General features: G+C 44.5%; 1 protein-coding gene across 1 annotated transcript in view; it reads right to left on the minus strand.

Moving 5' to 3' along the window:
• LOC126147961 (esterase FE4-like) overlaps positions 1 to 23288 on the minus strand; it is a 95513-nt gene that overhangs the window by 65492 nt on the left and 6733 nt on the right. Inside the window, exons 2-4 of the mRNA XM_049915725.1 lie at positions 20018 to 20155; positions 19002 to 19161; positions 6527 to 6712 (exon numbers count right to left, since the gene is read on the minus strand). Of these exons, the coding sequence (XP_049771682.1) occupies positions 6527 to 6712; positions 19002 to 19161; positions 20018 to 20155 (484 nt within the window). The remainder of the gene's footprint in view (positions 1 to 6526; positions 6713 to 19001; positions 19162 to 20017; positions 20156 to 23288) is intronic.

The raw sequence follows: 23288 nt of genomic DNA on the forward strand, positions 1-23288 counted from the left end.
GATTCTTAAAGGGAACTCTATTCCGTCAAAGTTATACTGTCTCTTAATATCTTTGACTTTGTAACTGCTGGGACGCTCGGGATGATGTTTGTAATTGTAATTTCTCTCGCAAGTCAGGACTGACCATGCAAAACACGCATTATCATACTTATTTTGAACATTAATGCATGCTTGGTTTTTCTCAATATCTATAGGGAGTTTAATATAACTGGACCCTCCATTCATTGGATCATAGACATGTATATGGATGTCGAGGTGTGGTATACTGCTGAGCGCTTTAGCGGATCCACGTACTTCCATCTCGGAAAATCGGGCCATAATAGCGCTCAAGGTGGATTCTCGATACCACTCAGCAATCGATGTGCTCCGAGAAATAACGCCATTGTCACCCCATATATAATGCAGAGTAGCCGTCTCCGCATCACCTTGATGTTTAGGGGGGTGACTCAGTTCACAGCATAACACAGCACTGCATTTAAAGGCGTTAAATTCCGGATCTTCTAAGAGTTTGAGGAGCTCGGACTCCAAGACGGGGAAAGAGATTCGCCCCTCAAACGCTCTAGCAACTGCTGAGTATTCTAAGGGAGTCATTACGCCGTTATTCTGATAGAATTCGTTATCGATAGGACGGGGGTGAGAACTACCGCTAGCCATAAGGAAATTACTATTATTACTGTTGCTACAACTAGGAGTCCATCCGATAGATGAATGGGCTGGTGATGGGTGATCGTAATCATCATCATTTGCGGGGAGAGGTATACGTCTCGGAACGCATACCTTGCGTGGGCGGCGGCGGCGAGCTGCTGCTTCTAGAGGAGGAGGGGGTGACAGCCGGTTTGAAGGGCCAGGCTGTGGCGACGGCGGACGGGCTGCGCAGCCAAACGGTTGCGACAGCGCTGGGGGAGGAGCTGGTGCGTGTTCTGCATCCGTCTCCCGCGAAGCCCTTATAGGGGCTACGCAAGGCGCAGCGTGTCTTTGCGGTTCGGTGCGCCCGAGTCCCGCCCCCGCAACCATCGCTCTAGGAACACGGCCTACGCCGTGTGATATACCCGTAAGATAAATAAGGAAAAAAATTAATTTAGTGATTTATATTTAAAAGAGCGATAAATAATAACAATAAGAGTAGATAATGGCGGTTATTTGAAGGAATGTTAATGTTCAAAATTATTCACCTTCTCCACTCTGACTCCATGGTTTGAGCAACTCATTGCCAAAACCAAGTAGATCCTCAAACCACTCAGGTAGGTTGATCTCCTCCTCAAACGGGTCAGGCAGGTTGGTCTCCTCCTCCTCTAAAGACTGAGTGTCCTGTGTGGCGGGCGCCATTTGAACGCTACCGCCGCCTCCTTGAACGTTTTGGGTGGTTGAACCGAATGCTGAATTAGGCGCATCTACAAAGAAAAGACCGGCTTATGAGGACTAAATGTATACAATCAGGAAACGGGTATATATTAGATGAAATTAATTAAGTTTAAGAAGTATGATTGTATTATAAATGTACTTACATTCGAGCTGCGCTTGAGCCCTTTCCATCTCGATCTGGTTGTCTAGATCAGCCGTGATTTGCTGGAAGAAATCTGGAAAGATGGAGAAGACTGAATATAATATCGCATATGGAAAGGGAAGTGTGCTTTCAGTTAAGTGATAGAGAAATAAGCGGACCAGCAAATTAAAAAAAAAAAGGAACGAAATGAAATATTTACAAAGAGCACTGCACAACGAATATAACAGATACACAACACGTGGAAGCTCTATCTTTATAGCGGATACGGTAAATTAATTATAACACATACAACATGTGGAAAGTCATTCTTTACATAGAGATGTCCAAAACGGATATAAGACTTAACACATACACAAAAATAGAATCCGTTAAAAGACTTAGTAAACTTTACAGAGAGAGATCGAAAACGGGTATAACACATAACATACAACACGTGGGTGAACAATATTTATAGAGAGCAGTACAAAACAAATGTAACAGTTAAAATAAAAGATTCAGACACCCAAGTTAGAGGTAAAAAAAAAAGGCGTGGATAAGCAATTTTTATAGAGAGAGAGATTCAAAAGGGTAAAAAACGTAAGCCAGAACACACACAGAACAAGTGGAGGAGCGATCTTTATAGAGAGCATTATAAAAGATATGTAGCACTCATACACAGAGTTAAAGGGTGTAGATATCAGAATACTGAAAATGTACTTACCAGGAAATGGAACTTCGTCCACATGAGCACGTTTGCTGCTGCTGCTGTCACTGGCGGTTCGTGATCGTTTCATTTTTACACGTTTAATTACGAAGACGTGACAAGTATTGGATGAATGAAGTATACGAGCAGTGTGAGAGTGAGGTAGGTCGTGCATTGATTTATATAGGTCCTGCCTAGCGCGTGTATGTATGCGCAGGGTTGCGGCATAGAGAGAGATGGCGCTAACTCTCTCTCTATGTCACAACCCCGCGCCGGTAATAAAGACTAGAGAGTCAACACGTGCCGGATACACTGCGTGCGACCTTGTTGTTGTCAACTAACGATGCTTTGGAATGGACTCTCTCTATGTCACAACCCGCTACGGTAATAAAGACTAGAGAGTCAACACATGCCGGATACATTGCGTGCGACCTTGTTGTTGTCGACTAACGATGCTTAGGAATGGTGACGGTGTTATGAAAACAGTTCATAATGACTCTGACGTCATGGCCGCCATCATGGATAACGGTATTTTGGAATGGGGCTGGCCTTGTTACAATACTACGGTAGTTGGTACTGAACCCGAGCCAAAGGCTGAGCAGTCTCATGTGCTGTCTTCTACGCTATGAAAATAACTGCTGATTCTAATTGTATCTGGCGGCCCGCTTGAATTTGCTCCCGCAACAGCCTGATTTCTAACTTCGGTGCTAATTAACACAGAAACGGCGCAACGGATCGACATTTTTCTTAGCAGTTATCTCTCAGCACGACCTATCCTGCAACATCCTTACCAGCTTTTCGGACTGTTTCTGATCACCCTGTATATTTCAGGGAAAACGTAAGCCTACGCGCTGCTGCTTTGCCTGAGATGTTAAAATGGTGCAATAGGCGAACGAAATGAGTTTCAATTCAGTGCGACACAGTTACTTTAATATTACATGTGAGGCACAATAGGAACTGCATTACACAAACAATGATGCTTCGGCATGCGTTATCGGCCGTGATCCTGTCGGCCGCAATTTCAAATACGCGCGCCACATTACTCCGCCGCCTTTCCTACAGCAGTAGGAGGCAACTGCCATGAACGATTACGCTGCTGCCAATGAGATGCAAGCACCCCCTCCCCCCTCCCTTCCGGAGCCCAAGCAGCGCGTGTGCTTAAGTTCGAACATTCATGTACTGAGCTCCTTTAGTGTGTTTGCCTGTTGAATAACATTTACAGGCTTTCATAGTGGCCAGGGCTCGTCATTTGCCAAATAGTCATAGTATTAAGACTGTCTGAACTGTAAATCATTTGTGTCGATATATATTTCAACATTCAAAGCTACTGTTAAGAACTGTCGCTGCTACTACAGCAATAAGGTCATGTATATTTTTAGTGCTTGATATTAGCTGTAGAATAAATTAATATCTGTATTCTCTGTTCATGAACAGCATCTGTTTCTCGCTCCTTTACCCACTAAGGAATCACACGGCGCGCAAGGAAGTTGTGACAGGAGAGAGGTGAAGAAATTAATAAATTCCTGGCTATTAAAATCACAACACCATGAAGCAGAAAAGTAACATACGTTAAACTGCCATAAGGTTTGCCACATATAGGACATGAAAATGATTCACAGTTCGGCACAATCGTACGAAGTACGAGGGGTGACGCTATCCACGTTCTGCAGTGGGTTTCACATTATGAAGTCGTTGTGAGATGATATAACGCCTTGTGTAAGAAGGAGTATCGTCTACCACAATGTGTCAGAATCAGACGCGTCAAAATTGTGACCTTGCAAGCCTGCGGTTTCATGGTTCCATAACAATTCTATACGCATTCGTCACGATATCATGATTGCCAGGTGATTATGGAATTGACGGTTCGAGGAGCACCATATTCAGCGCCATGTAAGATCTCAACAGCTCCACACGACGAACGCCTAAGGAGCAATAAAAAAACTCGAACAGGCCTTCAAACCCCAATGGTACCAGCTGACTACCGTGACATCCACAGTCCATCTGGACTGGAGAGGCATGTGGTCACCACACTACACTCCTACCCATTAGCAGTTTCCGTCACTGACACCAGTACTTCCCAGTTACGTAGCTCTTCTATTAGTGTCACAGGAGCTGAGTGCACAACACTTGCCAACAGCACTCTGCAGAACCACTTTGTCAACCAACAAAGTGCTAGCCACGCCCGACGCACTTAACCTCGGTAATCTGACAGGAATCAATGTGAGCACTGTGGTATGGCGATTGGCAGCACCTAAAGCCACCCATTCACAGGCCTCCCACCCCTGCTGAGCAGGTCACCGACCCGTCTGACTATGTGTGGGCACCCTGCGACTGTGTAACGGATGGAGTGTGGCGTGGCAAGTAGAGGTCGGTGCTGCTCCGATGATCACAGACCCGACAGCTATAAGATCGTCCACACGAAGACGAATGTGTCAGGCAGACCTGCTTGCCAGGGAGAGTTGGCGGACTGGTCGGCCTGTGAATAGGTAGTTTAAGAGGGTGCACAAGTTGTTCACTAGGCTGTTCAGGATAGTACAGCCACATCATGTGGCTTGAGTCAGGAATTGTGCCTGTTTGCAGCAAGGTAAGTACTCACACAGACAGCACGATGGTGTCTGGATCACCACGGACTATAAAAACGGTGACCATCGTTGAGACTGAGGACTATAAACATTGGTATCTGTCATATGGATCTAGCGCCTAGTGTGATGCTGCAGGGTGTCAGTGGGTACAAACCAAGATCACCTCTGGTTCGCATAGCCAGTTTTAGACCAGTCACCACATACTATGATTGCTGAACCCTGGCATAGTGTTGAAGCAGCATGCAATGACACTCCTGCTAAGCTCAGTTCCACTCGGTACCCAGCCAGGTCAGAGCCTGTGATGCTGTCTACTACCGTTCTTACCATTTAGGGGAGAGTCATGCAGTATCAGCCATTACTGTGATTTCCCTTTCCGTCTCCAAACAGCAGAAGCAGACGCAAGCATGTGTGTCCCTGTGCACTGGAGTCCAATATCTTGTTCCTCTCTCCAATGCTTTTTCTGCTATGAATGCTTGAAGTTGTTGCTGTTTCTCTTAGTGCACGGAAGATATTTTGAGGCCTGTGGTACACGTTTTTATGGTAAGTGGTTAATTTACTTCGGTTATTTATGTTGAGGAATGACATCTAAGAAATGTTTCATGATAATGTCTATAAAGAATATGGCTAGATCCTACTGCATGTTTGCTGTATAGTAATTTAAAAATTTAAAGTAATTTTCTTCTTCTTACTTCTTTTCAGATTTAAATGGCGGAAAATGAAAAAAAGAGGAAAATTGAAAGAAGATTGCATGAAAATTGTTTTGAGTAAGGTTATGTGTACAAAATGAGAGCGAGGTAGGCAGCTAAAGAGTTTTGAACAATTAGAAAAGATAAAAGTCGCCGCCGAAGAGAAGACATGAAAACCAGAAAAACTAAGATCTGAAAGAGAGCCAAAGAAAGAACTTAAGTCGGATGTTCCAAAATAAAATAAAAGAGCAAAGAGTGGTCATTGAAAGCAAATTACAAAGTGGCAAAGAAAACTCGAATTTACTGGAAATAATGGGTCAACAGAACAGACTGAAAAGAGCACTATGTGTTTGTAGTCATCTGAAGAAGCCTGGATGCCGTGTACCAAGCGTACTGACTGGGCACATATGGGATGTATGGGACAGAAGAATATTTTGTCTTTCCTGTCTCTAAAACAGCGAGCTAAACATTGGTGAACTGAGCCAAAATAGTAACAATAAGTCCCAAGCTATCTCTTCTATAATTATTTAATAATTGCTAGTGCAGTGTATCATTGACAACCGATGTTATCACAGAAAAATCGATGGCCGGTATTACAAAACACTTTCTACAAGCCTTGTAACTATACCTCTTTTACTTTCGATGAAATGAAGTATTGTAAATAAAACATATAAATTATTTCACATGTCTTGATGGTAGAAAACAGTATATTAATATACCGATTAACCACCATAGTTACACAGTAGTAAAGTCAAATACCTTATCCTACTCAATACTACACGGCTCTCTCCTATAATCTAAATCACCTACAAACTTAATAATGTGTGCTTCGTATGATACTGTATACACAGAACAGATAAAATATTGCTGCTCGTCATCGTTTCTGGAACTGCAGTTTTGATGGTGTGTACATTTCCACATACTTTGCGCGATGAGCACCACGCAAATAACTCGACGGAGGATACGAGACCACACGGACTGATGACCATAGATGTTAAGTCCCATAGTGCTCAGAGCCTCAGACCACTCGATTGCGTGATGGAATCGAGGGAAGTACAGGCAGGTGGCTCACCCTTAGCTAGAGGCGACATCATGAGCGCGTGGCAAGACCAGCCGCCTGCGCTGACCCCGAAGATGGTGACGTTGTCAGGATCCCCGCCGAATCTGGCGATGTTGTCGCGCACCCAGCGCAACGCCATCACCTGGTCCTTGAAGCCCATGTTGCCGGGCACCACGGAGTCGCCGGTAGCCAGGAAACCTACGACACACCGGTACATCTTACACGTTTCCATTTATGTTTAAATTACACCTATATTTTTATCCTTATCCTCTTGACACAAGTAAACGAATTTTTACGAATTTCAATACTAGTCGGTTAGTCGTAAATGCGAGGGACATTTCATAAAAATGAACAAGTTGACACCTGTAGAGAGATTAACTTGTCGAGATTGTTGGTTTTGGCTAGTGTAAGCCAACACCTGTGGAGGAAGATCGTGTTTTGTCTTCACCGACGTATTTTGTTTTGTAGTAACGGAAGTTAGAAATGACGTTCTCACTGATTTCGTGTTCTGCATTTGTTGAACATCAAAGATCGTACAGTATGGTCGAAACGTTGCATGACATAAATCGGATCGAAATTTTCAATGCTTTAAGTGACTTCTCTTTAACAGTGGATTCTTCCTCGTTGAACTAATCGTTTTGTGAACATTGTGTGGGCATAAACAACGGTCCATGACCAGAAAGGCCGAAAAAATAAGCAGGTGAACGAATTCTGAGACTTATAGCAGAAGCTCTTCAAAATCATCATGGGACAAGCTATGGTATTTCGGAAGATACAGGAATTCGATCTTGCAGTATACCGTAATTTGACTATTGAGAAAAATTACTGCGCGATGGCTCCCTCACTGGTTGAGTGCGGAATAAAACTGCAACCGCCTAGAGCTCCCAACGTTGGTGAAACAAACATTTTTGAAAGTCAAGTTTTTTCGTATCGAATCGTGGCAGTTGACGAAAGGTCGGTTAGAGATTTCGAGCCGGAACTGAAATGACTCTCGAACGAACGTAGAGTTCAATTTTCCACATGGATAAGAACATATCGTCTAGCTCAATCAAAAGTCAAATAAGTTATGAGCTTTGATTATTGTTAAATCGTCATTACAGATAGAGCTGCATGTAGACAATGTGTCACTGGAGTGTATAACCGTGAATTCATTCAGTAACTGCCACGCAGGATAGCCGCCTGGTCTGAGGCGTATTGTCACGGTCCACACGGCTCCCCCCGTGGGAGGTTCGAGTCCTCCCTCGGGCATGGATGTGTGTGTCGTCCTCAGAGTAAGTTAGTTTAAGTTACATTAAATAGTGTGTAAGCTTAATGCCCGATGACCTCAGCAGTTTGGTCCCATAAGACCTTACCACAAATTTCCAAATTTCATTCAATAACTGAATGGTAAAAAAGGAAGAAACACGACCTCAGCTGGCCGAGTACAGGCTGTAGCGCCTAAAACCTCTCGGCCACTCCGGCCGGCCATGAGTGACAGCGTGTGATTGAAATGAGTGGGCGGGGCCAAGAAACCACATAATTTTGGTATATAACGTGAATCGATGGACTTCTAGAAGGCTGGTACTGCTCATGCTGCTAGACCTTGCAGACGTTAGTGGCAGATTAGTCATTTTCACGGACGGGTCAGTAACCAATAGAGTGCAGCAGGCCTTTGCGCACTGCACAACACGTCCATCCATGCCAAGCTATTTACTAACTTTACTTATTAATACGCACAAATACATACACGTACAATGACTCGACATTCATATTTTTAGCTCTAAACAAATTAATAATATCTCCAGTATCCAAATCCCTTCAGTGGTTTTAAGGTGGCTTTTCTTGGTTGTAAGAAAAATGCCAGAGTTGACGTTCCCCAGCCGTTTATCTCAAATGGATCTCTCTGTCCCTTACTTCCGGCTCTCAGTTTGGCTTTATGGCGCGCCTTATGGCGGGCGGAACCTGAAACAGCCCTTGTGCCAGGAATCGAAGGCAAACAATAAAAAAATTCTGTGGTGAAAAGTCAATTGCAAGAGCTGCGTAGATATTATGGATATTAGGCCATGGTCTAAGGCAGTGGTTTTCAAACTTTTTCGAGTAAGCATCCTCTTGTCGCTTTGAAATGGTGGCCGGCCCCGTGTCCCATTTAACACCACCGCGACGTCACCGCCACAGATCTTCCTGGTGTAAAATCGAGGTTTACCTTGTATGTACTTAGCAATGGCATAATCACAGCTGGAAAAATGGGAAAGGTTTTATAAATAAATATGTTTTTAGATAACGTAAATTTACTTTTCTTTATGTCCAAATATATTTTTAAAAAACAATCTCAACAAAATTTTCGAAGTTTCCTTCTTCAAAACTAAAACGTGTATTTCACAATACTGAACACATTTCTGTAAAATTTGATACTTTTAACATATTGGTATTCACTGTAAGAATGATCAAAGAGGTATTTTCTTCAGGCGAATAATTAAAATTGAGTATTTTGATGATAGAATGACAATTAACTTATAATGGGGAAAACATTCTATGGGCAAGAATGAATAATTCGAACTTAAACTACTAGTTGATAGAAAAGGAGAACATAAAAACAATGATGTAGGTAGACATTTATCTTTAATGAACAGAAGATTAATATTAAAGTGTCTAAAAGTCAGTGATATCTGCCAATCATGGACGCAACTCCAGCGGTTGGACACGCAAGTATGTTAGCAAAAGGATTTTTTGTATTCTTTAAAAATATATTCCAATTTATAACAGAGAGAACAGTATTTCCTAGAGTTGGCTAAATTTCTGTATGGAACATTTCCTATATTACCTCGAATTTCCGATTAATGAATTAGGACACCAGCAAAGGTTCCTTGACTACAGCTAACGGTTCATCAATATGCATTACAAATTATCTGTTCTTCAACGCATCAAAAAACTAATGTTGCACATCAAAATCTAACTCGTCAATTCCTCTTGAAACTGTCATCACTGAATGAAACTGATTTCATCCTGCCACACGCGTCGCGACCTGGCATAGTACCAGCAATTTCTTTTACTGTGTGTAAAACGTTTCCCTAATAGTGCATGATCTTCCCCCCCCCCTCCCCCCCCCCCCCACACACACATTTCTATATTAATAACGAGGCATTCAAGGTGTTGAGCTCTCCGTCTCACTTTTGCCCCAGCCCAGTACACTTTGTGACTGCACTTGTGTCGTCTAGATGCAGCACCGGACCTTTTTGTTACCAGCAGCGAGTATAAGTGTGTCTCAACCAGCTCCGCAGCGAGCGGAACTCATTATATTTGGCTACTTGTTATAATAAAGGTATTCTTTGTGTCAGACACTTTCTGTTCTGGTTTCCAATTTGACAAGAAATGAGTGAGTCCTCTCGCACTGTTCAATCAGACTCTTAAGTGTCTGAACACAGGGGCCAGAGCCCACTTGCCTCAAAAGTTACGTTTCTCAAAATCTGACTTTAAAGCTTGGAGCAATGAAATAGGCTTACCCATTGTGTTGGAATAAAATTTTGCTACCTGGCCCCTTTGCCGGCGGGCGTGCATCATTCGACGGCAGACCAGCAGCCACTACACACAGCGGTCGCGGAGGCCACGAAAGTTCACAGTGATTATCCCAGCAATGACACCATCACCTCATCCGGTACCGGTGCTTCGCCTGACGTACAGAAGCAGACATTCGAGCATGAGGAAGAAAAGAAGAGCGACGAAAGAACAGCACTCGCCGTGGAGCAGTACAACAACCAAACAAAGGAAGTAGCCAGCTTATCGCAACAGTGCGCAGATAAAGCGTTGCCATTAGAGAGCCCTGCAGCTGAATATGCACTTGCAAACTCTTCTAGTATTGCACCAATTCGTCATACAAACAATGCTGCTCCCTCCCGTCGATTAGCTTATGCCATGAATAAAAACAACCGTTATCGAAGCAGTGACGTTGGCCCTTTCTGTATATATGTTTAAGGAAGTGCAGGAAACGTTTTTAGGCTGCATCCGATGGCAACTGGAAAGTTTGTGAACACAACGAATTCACAGAGCAGCCAAGACATTACAAATTTCTTATCAATAGGACGTAACAGAATCACAGTTGAACTTAACCCTCCCAGAGCAACCAACTAACTGGCAGACTCCCCGGTATTTTCAGCTCACCAACTGGAGGCATGCTTACCAAGTCAAGCCACAACGCATCAGTGCGTAATCAGAAAAGTTGACACCAGCTTAAATGAATAAGAACTCCTGCATACGATAGTTTCACCCTATACCGCCTTGTGTGTCAGGCGCACGTCAAAAAAGGGATGAAAGGTGGAATTACCTCTACCGCACTATTTGGACCGTGTGTGGTGCAGTTTGCTTCGCAAGTACTGCCAGACTTTGTTTCAAACTACAGCATGTGTTCCCGTTGTCTATATATGTCCCTTCCGTGCGGCAATGTTTTAATTTTCTGAGATTTAATCATGTAAGCAGCCAGTGCCGCTCTGCCATAAGATGCGCCAAATGTGGAGGAAATAATGCGCGAGCCGACTGCCCGTCCACTCAGCCGCGGTGTGTACACTGCAAACAGGCGCATGAGGCGATGAACCGGAAGTAGTACGCGCGCCAAAAGGAAATCGCTACCAGGCAAGGTAGCCGAGACGGCTATCTCACATAGTCCGTATGCCGAAGCAGTGAAATCTCCTCCATCCGTGCGTGATTAACGAGCCTTCCCAGTTCTGTAGGCTTAGCCGCAAGATACAATGGGCGTTTGAAAAGTCCGTGCAAAGTCCGAGAGATGACACCAGCGGCGCTTGTCGAGGTCATGTTTAGTTAGTAGAATCTTTGGACAGAACCCACACCAAGTTTCAGCCATATGGGTCTATTTCTTTGTGTTTGGCGTTCGTGTGAATCAAGGAAGTCGAGTGATTGTCAAAAAGTGTACGAAAAAGAATCTCGTGTGGTGATTAAACATTAGTTTATGAAAGGCTAAAGGCTTCAGGTGACTAAACAGAAGCTTGATAAACATTACGATGACTCTGCATCTTCGATTAGAACAGTTTATAAGTGGTTTCAACATTTTCGGAGTGGCCATATGGCACAAGTGATGCTGAACGTTCTGGACGCCCTGTGGAGGTTACGACTCCAGAAATCATTGATAAAATCCATGATATGGTGATGTATGACAGAAGAGTTAAGGTGTGTGAGATTGCTAGTGCTGTGGGAATCTCGAATGAATGGGTACATAATATTTTGCATAAACATTTGGACATGAGAAAGTTATCCACAAGATGGGTTCCGCGATTGCTCACGCTTGACCAAAAACGGAATCGTGTGAAGTGTTGCAAGGATGGTTTGCAGCTGTTCAGGAAGAATCCACAGGACTTTATACTCCTGAGACCAAACAACAATCTAAACAATGGGTTACCAAGGGAGAATCGGCACCAAAAAGGCGAAGACCATTCCTTCGGCCGGAAATGTTATGGCCACTGTCTTTTGGGATTCGCAAGAGATATTCCTCATCTACTATCTGGAAAAGGGTAAATCTATTACAGGTGCATATTATTCATCGTTATTCGACCGTTTTAAAACCGAGCTGCAAGAAAAACGCCGGCGATTGGACCGCAAAAAAGTCCTTTTCTATCACGACAATGCACCAGCACACACCGCAGCAGTTGTGATCGCAAAATTAATGGAAATAGGATTCCAACTCGTTTCACATCCCCCCTGTTCTCCAACTTGGCTTCCTCAGACTACTATTTGTTCCCCAATTTGAAGAAATGGCTGGCGGGACAAAGATTTTATTCAAACGAGAAGGTGATTCAGCAACTAATAGCTATTTTGCACACTTGGACAATTCCTATTATTCGGAAGGGATCAACGAATTAGAACAGCGTTGGACGAAGTGTATAAGTCTATAAGAAGACTAAGTAGAAAAATAAAAAAGGTTTACCCCAAACACGTACGTAGTTTTTATTTTTGCACGGACTTTTCAAACCCCCCTCGTATACAGCCACACAGCAACGACGTGAGGCCGCCCGCCCGTGCCTACGCCCCAATGGAGGCTACCTCCACCTCTGCACCCGAACACACTGCCACTGGGACCGATCCGCAGTAATCCGCACCCACCGTAACAACAAGCCTCCATGTTACTGGACAGCTCTTGTAATAGCTGTTTTACTCTGGGGATGGAAACAGGCAGAATGTCCGCTCCAGGGTCACTCATTTTGCAAGAAAAACTTTTTAATCTTATCGTGCGGGTCATTCAAGAAATCCAAACAGCACCACAAGGACCAGTCGGTTCCGCAGCGATACCAGATGTTGCTGGAAACACTGATTCAGCAAAACAGTGATTAAAATTCTACAATGGGATGCCAGGTCGGTCATTTCCAACAAAGAAACCCTGCAAAGAGAATTATCTTCACTTCGTTTAAACCACATCCATTGTTCTCGCTTCCAGGCCTCCACATTTTTCTGAAAGACAGACACGACGGAAAAGGCGAAGTTGCACTGTTCGTTCGATCTTCAGTTCCTACTACTGCTACATACGTCGACCACACACACATAAAGAGACTTTCAGGCTGTAGCGGCGAACACTCGTTCCAAGACTTTAGACCTCTCCAAAGTGGCACTATACGCCGTCCAAGAACCAAAATCGAAACTGATGAGTGGCATACATTGGTTAATCACCTCGAGCCCCCTTTCCTGTTTTGTAGAGACTTCAATGCGCACCATATGACCTGGGGATGCGAAATGAACTATGGATATGGAGCAGCTGTTTTGGACATCATATTAATTCAGTTTACTTATTCTGAACATCGGTTGCCCAACTCTCATCCCGGGGCCTGGAAGGCGTTCGTCTGCAATAGACATGACTCTGTGTTCTTCGAGTATCTTTAAAAAATTTAAGTGGGAGGTCTGCTGCTACCCACTGGAATCTGATCATTTGGTATTCGAATAATTAGGATAAATGAGAGTGAGTCAGATCCATACATGCCGTCATCAAAATGGAACATGTTCAAAACCAGCTGGGAGGGGTGTAAAACATATACATCAAGGAACACCTTCACGCAGGTTTATTGCAGGGGCCCGCAGACGAACGTTACAGTCTGTTCATTTCCCTAATAAGCGAGGCGGCCGTATTTTCCAAATTCCAGGTCAAACCGATACGGAGAGCGAAAGGTCTTTCAGTTCCATGGTGGAATAAGGAATGCTCAAGACAAGTTGCTAAACAAAAGCTAACTTACAGCATCTATACACGAGAAAGCACCTGAGTGAAATTTCTCAAATACACTCCTGGAAATGGAAAAAAGAACACATTGACACCGGTGTGTCAGACCCACCATACTTGCTCCGTACACTGCGAGAGGGCTGTACAAGCAATGATCACATGCACGGCACAGCGGACACACCGGGAACCGCGGTGTTGGCCGTCGAATGGCGCTAGCTGCGCAGCATTTGTGCACCGCCGCCGTCAGTGTCAGCCAGTTTGCCGTGGCATACGGAGCTCCATCGCAGTCTTTAACACTGGTAGCATGCCGCGACAGCGTGGACGTGAACCGTATGTGCAGTTGACGGACTTTGAGCGAGGGCGTATAGTGGGCATGCGGGAGGCCGGGTGGACGTACCGCCGAATTGCTCAACACGTGGGGCGTGAGGTCTCCACAGTACATCGATGTTGTCGCCAGTGGTCGGCGGAAGGTGCACGTGCCCGTCGACCTGGGACTGGACCGCAGCGACGCACGGATGCACGCCAAGACCGTAGGATCCTACGCAGTGCCGTAGGGGACCGCACCGCCACTTCCCAGCAAATTACGGACACTGTTGCTCCTGGGGTATCGGCGAGGACCATTCGCAACCGTCTCCATGAAGCTGGGCTACGGTCCCGCACACCGTTAGGCCGTCTTCCGCTCACGCCCCAACATCGTGCAGCCCACCTCCAGTGGTGTCGCGACAGGCGTGAATGGAGGGACGAATTGAGACGTGTCGTCTTCAGCGATGAGAGTCGCTTCTGCCTTGGTGCCTATGATGGTCGTATGCGTGTTTGGCGCCGTGCAGGTGAGCGCCACAATCAGGACTGCATACGACCGAGGCACACAGGGCCAACACCCGGCATCATGGTGTGGGGAGCGATCTCCTACACTGGCCGTACACCACTGGTGATCGTCGAGGGGACACTGAATAGTGCACGGTACATCCAAACCGTCATCGAACCCATCGTTCTACCATTCCTAGACCGGCAAGGGAACTTGCTGTTCCAACAGGACAATGCACGTCCGCATGTATCCCGTGCCACCCAACGTGCTCTAGAAGGTGTAAGTCAACTACCCTGGCCAGCAAGATCTCCGGATCTGTCCCCCATTGAGCATGTTTGGGACTGGATGAAGCGTCGTCTCACGCGGTCTGCACGTCCAGCACGAACGCTGGTCCAACTGAGGCGCCAGGTGGAAATGGCGTGGCAAGCCGTTCCACAGGACTACATCCAGCATCTCTACGATTGTCTCCATGGGAGAATAGCAGCCTGCATTGCTGCGAAAGGTGGATATACACTGTACAAGTGCCGACATTGTGCATGCTCTGTTGCCTGTGTCTATGTGCCTGTGGTTCTGTCAGTGTGATCATGTGATGTATCTGACCCCAGGAATGTGTCAATAAAGTTTCCCCTTCCTGGGACAATGAATTCACGGTGTTTTTATTTCAATTTCCAGGAGTGTACAAATAGGTGGCCGACGCTACCAAAAGGCTTTTGAAGCAGCGAAAAGAGCGTCTTGGAAACAGTTTTGTGAGACACCAGAGAAACACCGTTGTCTTCGGTTTGATCCACCATACGCAAATTTCGAAACAGGTGCCCGTTGTGTAAAGGTTTACATGGCTGGCTGAATGACTTCGCACAAATCGTCGCGCCCCATTGGTCATCTCTGAATCACTACCAACCTCGCATGGTGCTTCTCCTTCGTCCCTGGGGTCGAATCAATCCTTACTGACTCCATTTCAGTTCTCAGAACTGCGAAACGTCTTAGAAGGTACCAGCAATGCTGCTCCAGGATATGACGACATCCACCACAAAATGCTGGTCAATTTGCAGGGCGGAGTCTTACACATATAGCTCGGCATCTAAAATCATTTGCGGGAATTTAGCAACTTCTCGGACGAATGCACACTTACGTAATTGTTCCCATTCTCAAGCCCGGCAAAGACCCCGCTTTGGGTAGTTCATACTGTCTCATCGCTCTTTCTTCTTTCACGTTTAAGTCATTAGAAAGTATCATAAAGCGCCGTTTGGAATGGTGGTTTAAGAGGAACCCCTTCTGCCACGCTCTCAAAGCAGATTTCGAAAAGGCAGAGACATCATAGACAGCCTAAGTCTCTTACCAGGTGCAGAAGTATGAAACCGGAATTTAGTTGCAATAATTTCACGTCTGTTGCTTGAAACTGATAAACGATATTTATTCATAATACTCTCCATTGCTATTTATACATTTCTCATATCTCTCCGGCAGGCTATGAATGCCACGCCAAAAAATGTTCTTCTTTCGAAGCGAACCAGTCAGCGAACCATTTTCGTACATTTTCATACGAATTGAAAAGTTGTTCTGTGAGAGCATGTCCCAGTGATGCAAAACGATGATAATCGCTGGAGCCAAGTCTGGAAAATAAGCCGCATGCCCTAGTATTCCTCCACTGAACGCCTCGATCGTTTTCTTGGTCCGTTTAGCTGTGTGTGATGGGGCGTTATCATGGAGAAATATGACTATGTTTTGCCTTTTTTCATGTTCCGGTCGCTTTTCACGTAATGCTCGGTCTAAAACGACCATTTGCTATTGGTAGCGATCAATGTTAACGGTTTCACCAGGTTTTAGCAGTTCATAATAGATGACACCCTTCTGATCCCACCAAGCACAGAGCATTGTCTTTTTTCTAAAGCGATTTGGCCTTGCAGTGGATGTCGATGGTTTGCCTGGATTCACCCATGACTTACGACGCATAGGATTCTCAAAATAAATCCATTTTTTCATCAGCTGTCACTATTCTATGGAGAAACGACTTTCTTTTGTATCTGCGAGCAGCATTTCACAAGTGGTCTTTCGATTTGCATGCTGTCTTTCATTTAGTTCATGCGGAAGGCATTTTCTCACTTTCTGCACCTTTACCACAGCTTTCAACCGAAGAGAAACGGCTTTCTGTGTCATACCCAACTGTTCCTCGAGTTCCTGTTGAGTATGAGTATCATCTTCATCCAATAAGGCCTGCAATTCGTTGTATTCGAACTTTTTCGGTGGTTTTCCACGCTCGTCGTTAATCACGTCAAAATCACCACGTTTGTATTTTTTTAACCACTCGAAACACTGTTTTCCCAAAAGCTTAGTCGCTGAAAGCTTCGACAAGCATTCCATGCGATTCTGCAGCAGTTTTCTTCAAATGATGACAGAAAACCAGTGCAGTCTGCAAATAGTAGTTCGTAGGCACAAAACTTGACATTTTTACGGGTTTGAAACAGATACGATGTATAGACCTCAGTTACTGCGTGTTGACATTCGTCGTCAGCCGTTACAGGAAGCAGATGACGCTGCAGACGCGATCTCACTGGCCCTACACTGACGTCTAGCGCCATACAAAGGGAAATTCCGGTTTCATACTTTACACCTGGTAACTACCGACATAGAACATGTTTATGCTTCTAATGGTTACGTGATGGCACTGTTGCGTATGATAGCGTGGACGTGAGCATCCTGGTACGCAAGCTCCAGTCAGTGGGTGTGCCAGACCTTATTACCCGAAATGTTTACTCTCTCCTACGGCAACGTTTAATCTATGTCAGACGACGGGACAGTACACTGTATGAACCGCGTGTACAGAAAACTGCCGCAAGTCCCATCTTTTATGCAGTGTACTCGTCAGACCGTAACACAATTTTTGATCCTTCAGTAAAAGTCCTAATGTACGCCGATGACATTTGCATGTACACGTTTCCCCCCCACCTTGAGGATGACGCTAAGGTGGTTGGATCGAGCGGCTTACGTACTGTATTCGCGTAAGTGTAGAACTGGACTGAATCTGGAAAATACCAAATTCTTCGGCGGTTGTCTTTACACGGCAGGTGATGGACGACAACATCACCCGAGAAACGATTAGGGTGTCAGTCAGTCAAATGGCTTGGACTCTTTGTCGACAGCACACTGATGTGAGCACGCCATGTGGAATATTTGATTTTCAAGGTCGGTTTATTACTCAACATCCTGCCATCGGTATTTCGCGTATGATAGGGAGCTGAAAGTCATTCAGGAGTCTTTCTCCTCTCTCATTCCCACAATCGGCTCCATATTCTCCCACAACAATGTCTTCTATTCCTTCCACTACGAAACTTTACAGTCATCCATGATTACTATTTTTAATCTCCTTTTACGTACTCAGCTATTTGTTTAATGTCCTCATATGCTCTATCTCTTTATCTTCTTCTTGTGACGTCGGCATTTATACTTGGCGATAGTTTGCTGCTCGATTCTGGTAATGATAACGCTTTCAGTAAATTGTTCACAATAACTCATCTCTTCCCTACCTTCCCATTCATAACACATTCTTCTTCTGTTACATCATTTTCCCGCGCTGTATATATTATCCTATGTGGCGTCTACTGTCATCGTCCAGCGCTGTGACATGCGCGGGTATTTGCAAGTACAGTGCCGCGAAACTTTACCGCTGGACGCCAGAGACGCTATACACAAGCGACATTTGTTCTGTGATTTACTCTTTGATTATTGATTTCTGTTCCACGTCTTACTCCTTGACGAAAAGCGTGAATCCAAGTGTTAGATACGGAATAATTTACCGTACTGAACTTTTCTTACGCCTTAGCACGATTTATTGAGTGCAGTGTATTATGGTCTGTTCTGTCCGCAGGGCTTCGTTAATAAAGTGTTACATCAAGCCGAGTCAAGCCTACTTTCTTTATTCAGCCTACAAGTACACGCAGATGTTAAACCGTCGATCGCGGTAATTCAAACCGGTACCGACATCCTACGTTCATCTGACCATAAATCGTTATCGTCTTTCCATTTCACTCCATTGATTTCCGCTACATCGGTCCTTTCAGTTCTCCTTTTCACATTTCCTAGTTTCCTTTCCACTTTCGGACTTCCGTCCTTTCACGCTCTTCACGGTAGAATGTTACTTTTTCGTTGACTATTCCATCTCTGTCTCACGGTCATCTCTCCCTTGACAGTCCCTCCCAGAGAACCGCGGGGGAGGAGGGGGGGGCGTTGCTCGTCTGAAACCTTTTGACAATGGAGAGATCATTTCACATGTTTCATCAACAGACCAAATGTCCTGTGGATACACATTATTTATCTTTTATACAGCGATTTCTATTGCCTTCTGTATTGTCATGCAGTTGATCACTACTGATTCTTCCGAGTTTAGGATTAATTTTTGACTTCGTGGTTAAAGGACTGCTCTGACACTGACAGCCATAGGCCCCGTGGGCCATAGAAAGATCTCCGCGTTGTAAGTGTTTACAGTTTTGGGAGTGCCTTACCCAGTACTCCGAGCCGGTAGTTGAAGGAAACCATAACGACGCCGCGCCTTACGAGGAAGTCCGGCCCCCACCACTGGCTGCTCCCAGACAGATGCACCAGCCCTCCGCCGTGCACCATCACCATCACAGGCAGCAGCTCCCTGGTGGCCTCCGAAGGAAGCTGCGTAACATGCACCAATACTGTACGTCCCACAGTCACTGCGTTAGATATCACTTTACAAAAATATTGACCCTACTGGTTACAAGGAAATTATTTTGACAAACACAGAGTGGCGCCAGGTTAACATATGTTGTACGTGTTTTTCATTAGGCGATTGTCGACTCTGAAAATTCTTTAAAATAATTAGAGGCACAATCGCACGCCATGGAGAAGCTGTCTTGCGTGCTATGACGTACTCACTCTGCAGTTTGAGAATCAAAGTTGTGTATCAATTTCGATAAAGTCAAGAATTTAATCTCTTAAAATAGAGCATAAACGAGCGTGGCGCGGGATCTGCTGATTTTACAGGATACAAAGCTCCCTACGAGTTACGACACAACAAAAAATGTTCCGAGCCATAAAAAAGGGAGAAGTTAAAATAACCAGTCTTTTTAAAGACATGTTTGCGAATATTGAGCCACTCTTCATGTACACTTTGGAAGAGCGCGTTGGTACACCAACAAATTGAGCAACTACATCCACGTTAAGGTCACGGTCTCCACCAAACACGTTTCTGCCATTCTTTGCCATTTTCCCGGTCACCGACCTCAGTGTTCTGATTCGCCCCACCTCATTGCCATTACTTACGTCAGTGGTGGAGGGTCACGTGACCGCCTGGTAGCATTTCTACGCCATCCACAGCGTTCCAGAGCGAGCAATGCGGTCTTTTAAGGGACTAATGCTGTCTACAGGATGCACATTTGGGAAACGTTGGCAGTATGTGTAGGGTGAAAGGGTTAGTGGGAGTGGGTAAGGGAAGAAACTGGTAGACGTGTTACATTTGTTTAGAATGTGGTCGTCAGCGTGAAGTACGCACCCGCGGCGTGTAGACGTTGAGGAAGAGGCAGTCCTCGTCGCCCAAGTAGCGGCCCGTGTCATCGTCCAGCTGGGGAGCCACGCTGCCCTCGCTGGTCGCGTCCCGCACTCCGCTCCAGGGAGCGCCCGGCTGCGGCGGCTGCAACACCAGGAGACACTGTGTCACTACATCGTGGTACGCCAAACATGAGATGAGCCAAAACTGAAGATTTATATCTCAGGAGCGAAGAGCGAGGGAGAGATCGTACCAAACATTCGCTCATACTTACAAAAATACAGGGACCCTACAGGAGGAAACGAATACCTTTCTTTTTCTTTTCGCAAGCGTTTGATGAAAAGGTTTCACTGGTCATCCTCATCCTGCTATGTTCTTTTACCCGTTGCTAACAACAGACGGCGATGGTGATGTTAAAACGACAGGGCATAACTCACACTGTGACGAAATGACCACCCACCCTCTCGCGTCTCTGTGAAAAGAATAAGGTTAGAGTCGTAGCACAAGCCTGGATAGGAAAGGGTGGGTAAGGACATCATCCATAACCTTTCAGAGAAACAATGTCGCAAATTACCTTAAACAATTTGTGTCTGTTGTGATCTTCAGTCACAACACTGATCTGAAGAACCTCTCCAAGCTAGTCTATAGTGTGCAAATGTCTCATCTCCGAATAACTACTGAAAAGGACGTCCATTTGAGCTTGTTTACTGTATTCGTCCTTATGTCTTCCTCAACAATTTTTACACCACACACTTTCCTCCATTAACAAATTGATGACTCTTTGATGCCTCACGATGTCTCCCACCAACCGACCCGTTCTTTTGGTCAAATTGGGCCATAAATTTATTTTATCCTCAATCAGCATCTCCTAATTAGTTATTCCATCTACCCATCTAATCTTCAGCATTATTCTGAAACCCCACATTTCATAAACATCTATCCACTTCTTGTCTGAGTCACATAACGTTCACGTTACACTTCGCCACCAGGCTACACTCCATACAAATGCCTTCAGAAAATTCCTGACAATTACGTTAGACGATTATATATGCTTTTTCTGATCAAAAATGCGTCTCTTTCTATTTCTAGTCTGCACTAAATGTCTTATTTACTTACCCCATCTGGAGTTATTTCGAAGATTAAATTAAAAAAAAATTCATCCACTACTTTTAGTGCCTCATTCCCTAATCTAATTACTTCATAATCGCCTGATTAAAGGCGACTATATAGGCTGCCTCACCTAACACCCGTCAGGCGCATTTTCCCTGGTGTTTCAGGACATAATTACAATATCGGCTTTTGCACTGTGTTGCCGGAGTCAGCCCACATAAATACTGCTCATCATATCTTTCAAATTCGACGCCCACTGACGGCTGAAAGCAAAAGCATTGGTTTGTTTCCCGTTTGAAAAAGAATGATTTTTAAAACGAAATTTTTCGTGACCATTCGACAGAGCTGTCCCTGATTAGTGTAGTCCGACATTCGTTTTATCAGTATGCATTAACGGAGACAGTAAAACATGAAGGCTAACCAACACTCCAGCAGTGGCAGTACTGGCCCGTCCTGCGCTGACTTCCACCGCCAAGCACGCAGCGCTACTGAGCCATTGCTGTTTATTCTTCGTGTTTTGTTGTCCTTGTTAATACATATTGATAAAACGAATGTCGGACCAGACTTAATTGGGAGTAGTAAAATGGAACACATGCAGCCTTCCTTGAGATGTTATTTATTTTATGGTTACCAGTTTCGGTGCTTCAGTACACCATCTTCAGACCTTAACTGACGCTGAGAGGATGAACTCCAATCGTATACACGATGCCATCAGTAGCTGACAAATATGAATTGTTTTCACAGACTACCTGTAACAACGATGTTGTGTCTCCAAGGCCGCTCTGTTGAGGCCTGAAGATGTACTAAAGCACCGAAACTGGTAGCCACATAATAAATAACGTCGTCTCAGCATAAAGTAGATCAGTTGTGTCGCTCTTATCATCGACAGCAGGCTAGGTGACAAACCTTTCTTCTGATACACACGATACCCGACAGGCATGAAAACTAAATGTTTGCATGTCTCCTGACACTGAACTTGGAGAAACTCTCAACCCAAAGAAGCAGTTAATTCTCGGAGAACGCCAGTTTCGTACAACGCATCTTGTCTAATTTTTTCCAGTGGTTAAATTCAGAAGCTGAAATGCGGTTCTGAAAGATCTACATCCGGCGAGTCTTTTCCACAAACTCAAAACAGATCGCAGCTGCAAATTAATTTAAATACAGAAAAGGTGAAAGTCAGGGGGTACAAAAGCTCGTGAACAGTTCAGATGTTCCAGCAATTTTTACTTCAAAGTCCTTTGTTTTCCCGTTGCAAAGCACCTTTTTGGGCACCTAAAAATTACTTTATTTTCCTTTTGTAATGCACACTATTTCTCATCTTTTCCATATTCAGTTGATCCAATTGGTTTGTACAGAATTCGGCAATTATTACGTGATTTTCTTTTCTTTAGCAAGGTTTCAATGACAAGTACTAGTTCTGCACCCAGACATCACTGGGCATAAATTACAGAGAGGGCACCACTCTAAAAAGGTACATTGCAAACACTGGACGAAGGTAGAGCCAGCAAGAACCGGCACTATAGTTGTACATCGTCGTTACCATGTTGCGAAAGAGCCGGAGTTCCCACTGATAATAGAAAGAGCTGTAACTCATATCGTTATCGGTAGAGAAAGCTGACTAAAGCCGGAAATAATTTCAGTCGAAACTTTTAAAAAGCACCTAACAGTGTTCAGAAAGGGCAGATTAAGTACAGTTGATGGTGGCGTGTTTATTGCTGTCTGAAGCAGTTTAGTAATGATACTGAAGTATATAGAACCTCTGAGTTCGTGTGGGTGGAGGTAAAGCTTGACAACCGGAGTAAATTAATAACCGCACTCACATAATTATAGTTGGCTGTGTCTTCGATCTACCATTGACATATTGATGAAAATATATATTTAAAGTCGCTGGTAAGCATAAAAAGTCGTCCGAAATCGAACTGAATACTTTCTTAGAAAATTATTTTGAACAGTTAGTTGACAGCCCACTCGAAGTGTAAATGGTTATGAAAACATACTTGACCTCTTGGCAACAAACAATCCTGACAAAATAAGGAGCATTATGACAGATAAAGCAATTAGTGACAGTCTCCATTCATTCCAATCTGTATAAGTGTAGACTAGAAGTGGTGTGAATTCAAAGAAATAGTATCGACGGCAGATGAGACGTGTATAGCAATTAAATTTA

Source organism: Schistocerca cancellata, chromosome 2, assembly GCF_023864275.1.
Source record: "Schistocerca cancellata isolate TAMUIC-IGC-003103 chromosome 2, iqSchCanc2.1, whole genome shotgun sequence".
Classification (NCBI taxonomy): Eukaryota; Metazoa; Arthropoda; class Insecta; order Orthoptera; family Acrididae; genus Schistocerca; species Schistocerca cancellata.